Source organism: Megalobrama amblycephala, linkage group LG20 (assembly GCF_018812025.1).
Source record: "Megalobrama amblycephala isolate DHTTF-2021 linkage group LG20, ASM1881202v1, whole genome shotgun sequence".
NCBI lineage: Eukaryota > Metazoa > Chordata > Actinopteri > Cypriniformes > Xenocyprididae > Megalobrama > Megalobrama amblycephala.
In genome coordinates, this window is record NC_063063.1 from 31,776,539 (window position 1) to 31,791,155 (window position 14,617).

General features: G+C 33.3%; 1 protein-coding gene across 2 annotated transcripts; it reads left to right on the forward strand.

The window, feature by feature from the left end:
- The first annotated feature begins 3,815 nt into the window (after nucleotides 1–3,815).
- On the forward strand, nucleotides 3,816–12,161 carry scd (stearoyl-CoA desaturase (delta-9-desaturase)). 2 transcript variants are annotated; one of them, XR_007181882.1, is made up of 7 exons: nucleotides 3,816–4,121; nucleotides 4,268–4,480; nucleotides 7,071–7,201; nucleotides 8,539–8,744; nucleotides 8,859–9,091; nucleotides 10,584–11,680; nucleotides 11,806–12,161. XR_007181882.1 is itself a non-coding variant. In XM_048170467.1 (6 exons), exons 2-6 carry the CDS (start codon nucleotides 4,276–4,278, stop codon nucleotides 10,781–10,783), a joined length of 975 nt encoding a protein of 324 aa, XP_048026424.1. In that variant the 5' UTR covers nucleotides 3,816–4,121; nucleotides 4,268–4,275; the 3' UTR covers nucleotides 10,784–12,161. The 2 variants fall into 2 exon arrangements, 1 of the variants encoding a protein (XP_048026424.1); XM_048170467.1 differs by having other exon boundaries at nucleotides 10,584–12,161.
- Nucleotides 12,162–14,617: the final 2,456 nt, after the last annotated feature.

Here is a 14,617-nt window from a genome sequence, read left to right on the forward strand (position 1 = left end):
CACCAGCTCTGTTGTTGTTGAGCTGTTAAAGCTCCGCCCTCTTCTGGGCCAGGAGCAGCAGCTCATTTGCATTTAAAGGGACACACACAAAAACGGCGTGTTTTTGCTCACACCCAAATAGGGACAAATTTGACAAGCTATAATAAATGATTTTGAGCTGAAAACTCACAGACACATTCTGGGTTAAAAACAACCCAAGTTGGGTTAAATATGGACAAACCCAGCCCGTTGGGTTAAAGGGCACCTATTATGTCTTCTTTCACAAGATATAATATAAGTCTCTGGTCTGGTCAAGTTTCAGCTTAAAATACCCCACAAATTTGCCCCTATTTGGGGGTGAGCAAAAAGATGCCTTTTACTATATTACTATATTGCTGGCTAAAAAAATAAATCTAAAATTGGTTGAAAAAAAAAATGGCTGGGTGAAAACAACCCAATCCCTGGGTTTGTCCATATTTAACCCAGCATTTTTTTTTAGAGTGCAGAGACTTATATTACATCTTGTGAAAAGGGATCCCCTTTAAATCCGATAGAAAATCTGTGGAAGGGCAAATATTCCCCAATCTAGGTGTGCAAAGCTAGTACAGAAAGATTAATGGCTGTAATTAAAGCAAAATGTGTCTCTACGAAGTATTAAATCAGGGGACTTTTCCAACCCTTTTCTTGCAATTCAAAGACGTGAAGCTTTATTTCCAAGCATTTATACCGTCGCTCCGAGATGATGCATGATAAACCTTGGATTTTAATACAATATAGTGCAATATAGTAATAGGGGCTTGTTGTGTTGTAATATTGAATGCATACTCGAATGAATTATATAATTTATATAGATCAGTGAGGCACACCCATCTTAACGATTTCTATATATTGCTTATCTAGCTCTAAAAAGATCATAAACATTATAGATAACATCCGAAGCATCAGTTAACATACTTTATCTTTACAACAATTCACGTGCGACTGATGTGTTGCAAATACTGTGATATTTAGGTCAAATAGCATTTCAGTCTCCTTTTCATATATAAATAATTTTTATGGATTTAGTTTTAATTAATCACTTCATTTTTAATCTTAAGGTAATTTTATGAATTAAACAGCTTGTAAGCATACTTTATCACTAGAAAAACTATTCTATAACTATTCTAAAAAAATTCTATAACTCGTTAGACGTGCCAATTATGCAATCATTTCAGATATTTCTCCTTATAGAACCTTTTTGGCATAAAGCGCTCTTTAAAACTGAGTCAAGAGTTCTGGAATCCCATTGGGCCTTTTATCTAACAGTGTTTGGCTTTGTTTAACAGAAATGTGTCTTATTAACTTTCAGAAATAGATCTTTTGTAATGTCCATGTTGCAGTTTAGTTGTGGATGAGTGTGTTTTGTGTTGTGGTGAAATAAGAGCAAAGGTTTTAATGATCTCACTCATCATCGTGTCATGTCAATATCATTATCCAGATCGGATCTTGTGGAAATACCAGTGTGTCTCCTTCATATCAGTTTGTCATAGGGTCACTTGGTAAACTGCCCATCATATGAGCAACTGAAGGGCGTATGTTGAAAGTTTTGACAACGACATTTAACTGGGTACATATGATGAAAATGACTATATGTTCAAAAAGAGAAGAGTATGAAATGTATCTCAAAGCACAGAAATAATAACACAATTTAAAAATAATAGCTGAGATGATTCAGTCTTCAGAGAGCTGAGGAATTTCCACATAAACATGTGAGAAAATCAGGTTCCCGCTGGACTGATTGAGAATTCCTGTTAATAAAATACTTAGTTTTATATACCAGTTAAGCTACTTTGATCTTGATAAGATTTGCATAATTTACAGCAGTTCATATTGAGTCAAACTACACTGTGAAAAAAACAATTGTTGGTTTAACTTAAAAAAAGTAAGTTGCCTTAAGATTTTGAGTTCATTGAAATTTAAAATTTGAGTTAATACAACAAAAACTCAAAATATTATGTTATCTGAACCACATTGATTATCTAAGTTGATTTGACAAAAGAAAAAATGTGATAAATCATGAAAAAGCTGCTAACAAAAAATTTATTTAATTATAAATGAAAAAGAACAATCAGATAATATAATTAAAATGTAATCAATTATAATTTATTTATATTTATAAATAATTATTTATTTATTTAATTATAATTTATTCCCTTTGCAAATCAATAAAAATATTTTTATAAGTGAGTCAAAAACATTTATAATTTATAATAATTTATTTATAAATTATTTAACTATAATTTATTCCCTTTGCAAATCAATAAAAATATTTTTATAAGTGAGTCAAAAACATTTAATTTATAATAATTTATTTATAAAGTATTTAATTATAATTTATTCCCTTTGCAAATCAATAAAAATATGTTTATAAGTGAGTCAAAAACATTTATAATTTATAATAATTTATTTATAGTGTTTCATTTTAATTTATTCCCTTTGCAAATCAATAAAAATATTTTTATAAGTGAGTCAAAAACATTTATAATTTATAATAATTTATTTATAAAGTATTTAATTATAATTTATTCCCTTTGCAAATCAATAAAAATATTTTTATAAGTGAGTCAAAAACATTTATAATTTATAATAATTTATTTATAGTGTTTCATTTTAATTTATTCCCTTTGCAAATCAATAAAAATATTTTTATAAGTGAGTCAAATTTATAATTTATAATAATTTATTTATAAAGTATTTAATTATAATATATTCCTTTTGCAAATCAATAAAAATATTTTTATAAGTGAGTCAAATTTATAATTTATAATAATTTATTTATAGTGTTTAATTTTAATTTATTCCCTTTGCAAATCAATAAAAATATTTTTATAAGTGAGTCAAATTTATAATTTATAATAATTTATTTATAAAGTATTTAATTATAATATATTCCTTTTGCAAATCAATAAAAATATTTTTATAAGTGAGTCAAATTTATAATTTATAATAATTTATTTATAAAGTGTTTAATTTTAATTTATTCCCTTTGCAAATCAATAAAAATATTTTTATAAGTGAGTCAAATTTATAATTTATAATAATTTATTTATAAAGTATTTAATTATAATATATTCCTTTTGCAAATCAATAAAAATATTTTTATAAGTGAGTCAAAAACATTTATAATTTATAATAATTTATTTATAAAGTATTTAATTATAATTTGTTCCTGTTACAAATTAATTGAAATATTATTTTAAATAATTATTTTTTAAATAACTGAGTCAAAAATACAAAAGAGGGATTTCACCACATAAATTCAAATGAATCGGTGAATCAATTCCTTTATATTGGAACAAATCGATTCACACACACACACACACACACAAAAAAGGCATTTTTGATTAAATAAAACTAAAACCAGCCTTAAAAACACTAAGTGTATTGTTTCATATGAATGTTTGTTTTATGTATTTGAACTGATTCATTTATTTGTCATGGGCTGTACGTTTTAAATGGTTAAAAGCATGCAAGATAAAACATGCATAACCAAGAAAACTTCATTAAAAGTTTTTTTTTTGTTGGGAAAACACCCTTGGAAAACACCTGGGTAACTGTAGTTCACTTGATATCACTCCAGTCCTGTTGTTTTAGTCCAGCTATCAGTGTATCAGTATTTTGCATCTTTTATGTTCAGTATAAAGTGATAATCAAAGAACATCTCTTATTTGAAAATAATGACGATTGTGCAATGATGAAACAGCGCCCATGGCAGTGACAGCACGAGCTCGCGATGATTGGCTGCGGCAGAGAAACTCCTCGCCGGTGGGGTGAGCGCATTTCCAGTATAAATACGCGAAGCGACTCCGGTGAAGTTCGATTGTACGGGGATGCTGGTGTGAAGTGAATAAAGAGAAAGCGAACATCAGATAAGCATCAGCCAATCCGTGCACTCCCTGGAAGGTGGCATCAAACTCTCTGACCAATCGCAGCGCAGTTTCTCCGCTCGAGACAGTACTACGCATCACCATCAACAGCAGCTGTTACGCATCTCAGCTCTTGCGCGTTTGGATATTCCTGCTTCAGAGGCGGCTGTGCTTTTAATTCAAGCTTCCACGTGCGCTGAATTCACACCCATCCGCAGCAGCAGCAGCAGCAGTTTGGTGAGTGTTTTTCTTCCTGACAAAATGTTTTTTTTTTCTGTCGCGTCACGCGGATGTGACCCAGTTTATCTTGGCTTTGCTGGTTCTGGTTCTGCTGCGTCGCAGTTGTATTGAATGTTAACGGAAGTGTCTGTTTGTGTTGGCAGTGATCATCATGCCTGATATGGATATCAAAGCTCCGGCGCGGCGCGCAGAGACAGTGGAGGACGTGTTTGATCACACATATAAAGAGAAAGAAGGGCCTAAACCTCCCATCGTCGTAGTGTGGAGAAATGTCATTCTGATGACTTTATTGCACACTGGAGCTCTGTATGGACTCTTACTGATACCATCTGCATCTGTTCTCACATTAATCTGGAGTGAGTATTGAAATCACACATTGCACATCAGTAGGAACACACTAATGCTTTGTTTCAAATGAACATTCTGTCTTCATTTACTCATACGTCATTCCATGCATTCCTTAATAACAGGGAACACGTGTTTAGCACAATGTTCAAAGGTATTTAAGGGAATGAAGAAGAACAAATGATAAACTGTAGTTGTGAAGTAATCCATTTAAAGTTTTTGCAAATATTATTTTATTTAAAAAATATTAGGGATGCACCGATATGAAAATTTCGGCCGATAATTGTTTATATATTCGAAAGCCGATAACCGATAAACTTGCCGATAAATTTAAATAAACATTTATTTTTAATTTTTGAGAGCCCGATTACAAAAACAAAAGTCTCGCCATTAAAATCCATGTCCGAAACACACGATTATAATGTTCTTATTATAATGTGACAGACTTGTGCTGCACATGTTGAACGTTGAACCGTATTTTCCTTTTTGAAGTGATTTTCAAACGTATTTCAAGCAATGCGCATCTGAAGTGTCTCAGCTGAGGGAAATAATCCATTATTTATCAGCTTTAATATATCGGCCAAATTTTCTTATTGTGCCGATAACGATAACGTTAAAATGAACACGCATCGGCCGATACCTGATAATTATTTATATTTGAAAGCCGATAACCGATATATTGCCGATCAAATCTAAATCCAATTTTTATTTTTTATTTTTGAGAGCCTGATTACAAAATCAAAAGTCTCGCCATTTAAAATCCATGTCCCAAACACACAATTATAATGTTCTCATTATAATATTATGTACCTTATATGACAGACATGTGCTGCACATGTTGAACTTAACTGTATTTTCCTTTTTTGAAGTGATTTTCAATCATATTTAATTGCATAATCATATTTATGCAATTCAAAAGCATCATGGTGAACAGTGTGCATCTGAAGTGTCTCAGCTGAAGGAAATAATCCATTATTTATCAGCTTTAATATATCGGCCAAATTTTCTTATTGAACCGATAACGATAACATTAAAAATTAACATATATTGGCCAATACCGATAACCGATAATTCTTTATATTTGAACTATATTCAACTTTAATATATCGGCCAAATTTTTTTATAGAACCGATAATGATAACATTAAAAATGGACATATATCGGCCGATACCGATAATTCTTTATATTTGAATTATATTCAGCTTTAATATATTGGCCAAATTTTTTTATAGAACTGATAATGATAACATTAAAAATGGACATATATCGGCCGATACCGATAACCGATAATTCTTTATATTTGAATTATATTTGGCTTTAATATATCAGCCAAATTTTCTTACCAGGCCGATAACAACAACATTAAAATTAAACCGATACCGATATGGTACCGATATATTGTGCACACTTAACTCTTCACTCAAATGCGTCACATTGTTATGAATGACATCAATTTGATTGCATATTTTCAATTCAAAATTGAGAAATTCCATAAATTAGTAGTTTAGACTACTAATTTATGGAATTACTTAGTAGTAAGAGTAGTTTGCATCACTGTATGTTACTGTGGGTCGTTAAACGTATCCATCGTGAAACAGTCGTCAAATATCGAATGTTTAGCTACTTGTAAAAAGTTAGTTTTTCACTGTAAAAACTAAAAGCGTCACATTGGAATTCACTCTTCTTCAGTAAATAGTAAGCCCCGTCTTCTTTGATCTGATTGGCTATCATTTTGACATTGACGAGCGCTATTAAGCCCAACGTATTTTTCACTTTTTACGTGTATGCGAGAGTCAGCGTACAGTGCACGTGACGTGAATTTCATCATCAGATGAGTACACGCATACTGTACGTGCACCACTACATATTTGTAACCACGTGCAGGACGAACATGAGTATTTAAATTTTTTTGCAGTAATTAGTTTATCCACAAGGTGGCAACCATACCCTGGGGGCGCCAATTCACAAGGTAGTCAAAGAAAAACTGCATAAACAGATCAGACTGGAACACATGCGAGCTACAGCGACGACGGAGCCATTTTCAATTATTGGGGGTGGGCGTGTTCTCCTCAATGCCTATGGTGGTTACAGCCCTACTATATTCAATTCAATTTATTTAAAATAATCTTATTAAATCTCATTCACATGTGCTTCAGTTCTAAATGTTCACACACGCATGATTGGTCAAAATGTGATTATATGCAAAGTAAATGAAGACAGATTTTTCCATTAAAGTTTTGTTGGCTCAGCTTTGAGGGAAGGTCAATATGTTAATTTTTATGCACTGTAAAAAAAAAATGTTAAATGTTTCCGAACTGGTTTACTTTCCTGCTTTTTACTTCCATGAATGAATGATTCCTCAAATCACATGTCTTATGCATATTTCCAAGCATATTTGCTCAAAAAAACCCTTAAAAAGTTGAGTTACAGGATGCATAAAGTCTATGCGCGTACACGACTCATTGAACTGACGTGTGATTGTGAGTGAAGTGTGTGCATTAAAAATTGAAGATTTGTTTTGTGGCTCCAAGTAGCTCCATTAAATTTTAAAGTTATTTGCATAGGTCTATCTAACGGATGGCGTTTGTTTGTTTTCTGCAGCTTTCGCATGTTTCGTGTACAGCGCTCTGGGCATCACTGCAGGCGCTCACAGGTTGTGGAGTCACAGATCATATAAAGCGTCTTTACCTCTCCGGATCTTTCTAGCCTTTGCCAACTCCATGGCCTTCCAGGTAAGCAACTCTAAATGAAGTCTGGGTTCTCAGAGACGATTTTTTAGATCAGAAGCACAGAATCTGCAAAACACAGTTTGATTTATTTGTCATGATTGCATACGTTAGTATAGAGTTTGGACGCATTCACTTGTTCTTTATTCTGACTGTTAACCACATGTTCGAATACTAATAGTAAAGTGATTCAAACTCTAAAATGGCACATTTTCCAAATTTACTAGCCTCTCAGTATTTTCACTGACCAATTTTGACTGATACCATGGGTCATATAGATATTTTTAATATTATCTCATAATTTGGAAGCAGTTATATTAGGCTGCTGTCACTTTAAGACCTGATGCACCAATTTGTTATACTGTTAAACATGCATTTTCTTTCTCAACCGTTTGTTCACTTAAAACATAACTGTGTATTTTGACATTATTTTGTGTGTATTTGATTGTTTGAGTGTAATAAGCAGTGAAAAATAACTGAGATGCGGCTTTATCTGCGCACACTTTGGGTGTGAGAACAAAATCTGAGTAAAATTATGCACAATCCCATGCCGAAATTCAAGCCCTGTAACACCAACAATATTCACCCGGAGTAAATGAAGCTGGTTTGTGTTTGTGCTTTTTGATCAAAGTGTTTTTAAGATCATGAGAAACAAATTCAGTCGTGTGTTGAAACTTTTGACTGCTAGTGTCACTGTTAGTTATTAATGATTTGATTTGCATGATTCTGGATGAATTGAGAATCAAAGAGGTCATGATCTTAAAAAATAACGTAATTTACTAGAGGTTCTGACAAAATATTAATAGCTGCAATCCATTTAAAATCATTAAAAAGTAATCGGGTCGAGTGAACGATTCAATGACTCACTCTTAAAGACTTCACTTGTTTCATTACTGGATGAATCACTTTTTTTTTTAACGAGTCTCTTGAAGGAATGATTCAATAATAAACACATTTTTTAACAGTCACTTGTCGCCACCTACTGGTGTAACGATGAACAATCTTTATATTTAAAGCGTCTAGTTACTTTCAAAAGGTGATTTTGCTCTATTTTGATCAGACATCAGTGTTTATATCCGAACTATAAACTTTTATCCCAGTACTTCTGTAATAATTTGAATATTTGTAACACAGAAATAATTATACAGGGTGCATTTTTAGAATTTGTAAAATATGGTTAATTCCTCCATATAAACGTTATTATTTAACTGCCATTTCTGTCTATTAATTTGAAGGGATTTTTTTTTAAAGATGTAGTCATTTCTGTGCTACTGAATTGCAGTCTTTTCTTTAATTAGTAGTGTAGATATGACATGTTTCATCTCCTGCTCTCTCTGCTGTAGAATGACATCTATGAATGGTCACGTGATCATCGCGTTCACCACAAGTACTCGGAGACGGACGCCGACCCTCACAACGCCGTGAGAGGGTTTTTCTTTGCTCACATCGGCTGGCTGTTGGTCCGTAAACATCCTGATGTCATTGAGAAGGGACGCAAGCTGGAGATCAGTGACCTGAAGGCCGATAAGGTCGTCATGTTTCAGAGGAGGCAAGTCTGAAATGATACTTGCCACTAAATGTCATTGGTCACTTTATGTGTCAGTCAGAATAAGAGGCTTCACTTGATGAATGAAGTTTGATTGAACTCTCTTCCCTGTCTCAGGCACTACAAGCCGTCTGTGCTGTTGATGTGCTTCTTCGTCCCGATGTTTGTGCCCTGGTTCTTTTGGGGGGAGTCGCTGTGGGTGGCGTATTTCGTCCCGACCGTCCTCAGATACACGCTTGTGTTAAACGCCACCTGGCTGGTCAACAGCGCCGCACACATGTGGGGAAACCGGCCCTACGACAGCACCATCAACCCCAGGGAGAACAGATTTGTCACATTCAGTGCCATAGGTATGTCTGATGTAGCTGGTTCATGGTCAGATGATTGGAAAACGAGCGTTTGCAGCAGTTGTTAATGTGATAAAGTTGAGCTTAAATGCTAACGATCAATTGGAGTTCAGACATTTGAGTTTATAAAAAGAAAAAAATAGTAAATTATATTCTTCAAGGACAATTAAGCAAATTTAAGATCAAGTTCTAATAGAAAAATGTATCTAAAAATTGTTGTATTTAAAAAAAAATACGAAGCAATATTGAAAATAACAAAACAAACGAATAAACAAACAAACAAACAAAAACTCCAGAATTAATATGTTGACCATAATGATAATATTGGAGAAAAATGTGCTTAATTTTCATGAAAATCTATTATGGAATAAATAGGGCTGTCAAAAAATTAATTGCGATTAATCGCATACAAAATAAAAGTTTGAGTTTGCCCAATATATGTGGGTGTACTGTGTGTAACTATTATGTATATATAAATACAAACACACTTATGTATATATTTGAGAAATATTTACAAGTATATGTATTTATTTATATTTTTATATAATTTATATAATATATAAATAAAAATATTTTGTGCATAACATATTTCTCATAAATATATACATTAATTTGTGTGTATTTATATAATTATACACAGTACTCACACATATATTATGCAAACTCAAACTTTTATTTTGTATGCGATTAATCGCGATTAATCGTTTGACAGCCCTAAAAAAACCCCATCTAAAATTCTTCCTTTTTATTATAAAAAATAAAATTTATATAATAAAACATATAAGCAAAAAATATTAAAATGCATTTAAAAAATATAATTTCTTAGTTTTAATATTTTAATAATATTTTACCAGATAAATATCAAAAAATGTTCAAAATTTGTTACAAAAATATACGCTCAAACTTCATAAAAAATATAATTTATATAACAAAAATATAAGCAAAGAATATTAAAATACATTTAAAAAATATAATATTTTACCAAATACATAATATAGAATATAAAATGTTAAAAATTTATTACAAAAAAATGTATATCTGCAAAACTACATAAATATAATTTCTCATAGTTTTAATATTTTACCAAATAATATAAAAAAATGTTAATGAAAATGTTATAAATCTGCTCAAACTACATAAAAAAAAAAAAATTCTTATAGTTTTAACATTTTAATAATATTTTACCAAATAAATAATATCAAAAAATGTTTAAAATTTATTACATATATATAAATCTGCTCAAACTACATAAAAAAAAAAAAATTCTTATAGTTTTAACATTTTAATACTATTTGACCAAATAAATAATATCAAAAAATGTTTAAAATTTATTACATATATATATAAATCTGCTCAAACTACATAAAAAAAAAAAAAAAATTTCTAATAGTTTTGCATGGTAGAAAAAACCCTTTAGGCTGCTCTTAGATTGCATATTAATGATTAATTTCCATTTCCATTTCTGATGATCTCATCTCCTGCTTTCATTTCTCAGGTGAAGGCTTCCATAATTACCACCACACGTTCCCCTTCGACTACTCCACCAGCGAGTACGGCTGGAAGCTCAATCTGACCACCTGTTTCATCGACCTCATGTGTTTCCTGGGCCTGGCCAGCGACCCCAAGCGCGTGTCCCGAGAGGCGGTCCTCGCCCGAGTCCAGCGCACCGGAGACGGCAGCCACAGGAGCGGCTAACGGCCGGCCAACCGTCCGTCCGTCCCCAACAAAACTGCCAGCCGGAAAACAGAAGGACAATCGATCCTTCCAGTGACGGGGAGTTTTAACAAGCTTCTGCTTTAAGTTTGACATCAGATGACAAATGTTTTTTTTCCCCCTCAGTCTAGCCTGTGAAGCTTTAATACGGGGATCCGACCTGTTTGTGTAGCGCTTATTCAGATTTAGTTTCCGGCTTGTAGATATTTTTGACACCCCAGTCTGAGCTTTTGTAGCTGACGTGCCAGTTTACTCAATGCAGGAGCTAAACACGGCGCCCAACGACCCCGTCACCCTCCCGGGCCTTTTTGTGTGCGTCCCGGGTGGAATCCTACCAAACCCAGCTGTGCAATTCGAGAGAAATTAAAATCTATTTAATATTTAACAGCCGCACCTTACTGAATCAAGCGATCGTATTTAATAATTTAATATTGCCAAACTGTCCTGTCGCCATACTTGCACAAATTGTTCATGTTTTGGAGCACTGTTTGAATCTGTATTAATGATTCTTGATTTGTAAGCGTTTGACCTCAGCACAGATATGACGGTTCATAAGTCTTTTTGCTAACTTGCTTAACGGTGAGTAACGTTAACGATAATTTCATGTTGCGGTTACAGAGAATTCAGAAGTTGGATTGAATGGTAGAGGCTGCGTGACAATGATTGAGAGTGTTGATTCTTGATTATTCAGTACTGTAAAATGTATAGTTTGGTTTTGTATTGTAATTTTACTGTGCAACATCATCCAGATTTGTTCCAATGTTAACGTTTTCGTCTTCTAAATACATCTGGAACGTTAGTGTAAGCATGCTGTATTAATACAGACATCTTTTCTATTGCATAATAACACTGACGGAAGTGTGTCGAACAAAACTTCCAGTAATTATAATAATAATACAGGCTCCGCTGGAATTATTGTTGCCAGAAACGTTTGTTGCATGCGTGCTGATGATGTTTTGGCTCTACTTCACCTGTATGTTTAATCAAACATAATGTATTTTCAGAGATTTTTCAATGCTATTTTTCCATGTTTAGACTTCATTTGACAAGTTGCTCATAGTTCGATTGTTTGGCAACTTTAAAACAATTTGGATTGTAATTCCTTTCTGAGCGTGTGACTGGAAGACGCCGCTGTTCCTCTCGCACAGGACAGATCGCCTTATTTTCACTCTGACACTTGTGACTCGAGATGCCAAAAAGCAGTTGTGATATTTCTCATGCTGTTTGGAAGAAGCCTTTGGCTCTTAAAACTAATATGATGTTCTTGTTTGTGATATAACAGCCTGTAATAGTGAATAGACTCTTGTTTCTTAATCTATTACTGGAAATAAAGTCTCAAGCAAAGAGCTTCTAAACTTTCTGACACGTGTCTTACCTCATTTCATATTAATGTTCTCTGTTTTGGGACATTCTTTTAGCGGTTTTTCTTGAATTCTAATTATAACACGATGACAAAGGGAAAAGGATGGAATGGAAATAAACCGGATGGAAATAAAGAGCTAAAGTTATTCATTACTACAGATCAGTTTAATATTTTTAAATTATTATTTTTAAAAGGGTGGTTATGATTTCATTTTTTTTTTAACTTTAGTTAGTGTGTAATGTTGCAAAGTTCAATGCAAAGGGAGATATTTTCTTTTAATTTTCTTTTGCGATCTTCGTTTGGGAAGTATCCCAGGCAACAAAATGTTTATTAATGTTTTTACTTCATATCTGTGCAACTTATGGAGGATTTATCATATTTTTTAAATTTATATAAATAAATTTTTTTTTTTTTTTAAATAGGTTTTTATACAAAACAGCTTTTTTATGTTAAATTCACTTTATAAAAGACCCACATTTCTAACTTTCATTCATTGGGATAACATGGATAATTTGACATGGTTTAGTGTGAGATTTTTGCCCATCTTTTGGAAAATGCGGCTTTAAAAGTAAAAAATGATCACTTTTACCAGTACATGCTGCAGAGCTCCACTATTTGCTATCTGACTGACTGAAAGACATCTTTTCACAAGTATTTTTCAGTTGGATTCATATCTAAATATTATGAAATCGATACAATAAAAGCTACTTTTTGTTAAAGTTTAGTATTTTTTGTAATGGGGGGAAAAAAAAAAAAAATCACTTTTTCAATATTGTTACATTATGATGAGACCCCGCTTAGAAAATGGACAAAATTCATCCTCAAAATCAACATTATTGAAAAACTTTTTTTCAGTACAAAAAAATGCTAAACTTTGACAAAAATTTTCATAATTGTGATTCATAATATTTAGATATAAATCCAACTGAAAAATACTTGAAAAAGACCCTATAAGGGTTAAAGAATTCTTCTTTTAAAGGCTTTTTCCCAGGTTTGTGACATCACTAACGCTAAAATTTACATAAACCCCGCCCCCGATAACACGCAGCAAAGAGGGTGAGGCCATGCCGCCATTTCACGTCGGGCTGCTTCACAAACGACGGTAAATTCAACTACATAAATTTATTCACTAACCGTTCAGAAACGTCCAGTTTCATTCTAAAATGTGTAATTTCTGTGTCTCTCCATCAGTGTCGACTCCGGTTTGAACAATGTAAGGCTGAACACCGTAAAAAAAGATGGACGACGCGACGCCGCTTCCTTCCATTGTAATGAAGTGAATGTAAAACATTCGACGATGGACACTGACGTTACGCAAAAACGTCAGTTTGGATCCTGGGCATCATGTAATCTCTTTGAATGGGGAACATCAAATTCTCCAAAACTGTTCGCCAACCTTACGATTAAATTTCATATTTGAAATCACCAATGAAATCTAACAACAACCGGCTCATAAATTTAGTTTCTAAATGCTGGAATCATGACCAAAAAAACCCTGTATTTTTCAGGCTGGATCAAGCTAATGCGCATGCGCAGGCGCGCGTCTGACTGTTTCTATAGAAACCGGCAATTCTAACGGCCGCTGAAGTGACGCGATGACTTTACCAGTCGGCGATTGGCTCTTATTTAGAAGGCGGGACTTATTCCGCCATATTGCGCGTTACACTTTCTCCCATTCAAAACTATACGAGTGACACGTCTTGTGTTATTCTATAGTCTTTGTCTTAACTAATAACATTTATTAATTAGCTTATAACGCCCACATTTAACGTCAAAAGTTCAGTGATCCGTCAGATCCTGTAGGTCGGTCAGTAGCCACAGTTTACTGCTGAACAATTCATTTTGTCGGTGTGAAATAACACAGAAATCGAAAATTAATAGTTATATATCTTCAATTTCCCCTCGAAGCTCCGATAGTCCTCAGAGACGCTGTCAGTCAAAACTGTCAATCATGAAGACACGCCCCGTTTCTATAGTATCAAATTGCTAGCCAAAATCAAACTTATAACAAAAATGAACAATTGAATATATATCAGCGTGATAACAACTACCTTAAATGACCAGAACCATCTTTCAGAAAAAATTTATTTGAAGCGTAATTTATTTTTATGTTTTGACTCGAGTCTCGTTCGTTTGAATGGAAAGGGCGAGGTTTATGACCTGTATTGCATCCAGCCACCAGGGGGCGATCAAAAAACCCGCAGCTTCACTTTTCAGAACGTACACCCACAAACGCCATTTTGGCTGCGTGAGTTCTCCAGCGTTGTTGTCGTTGTGCAACCGAAGCGCGAGCTGGTAAAGCTCCGCCCTCTTTTAGAACGCGCAATTTGAATTTAAAGGAACACACACACACACACACACACACACACACACACAAAACGGCGTGTTTTTGCCCACACCCAAATAGAGGAAAATTTGACAAGCTATAATAAATGATCTGTGGGGTATTTTGA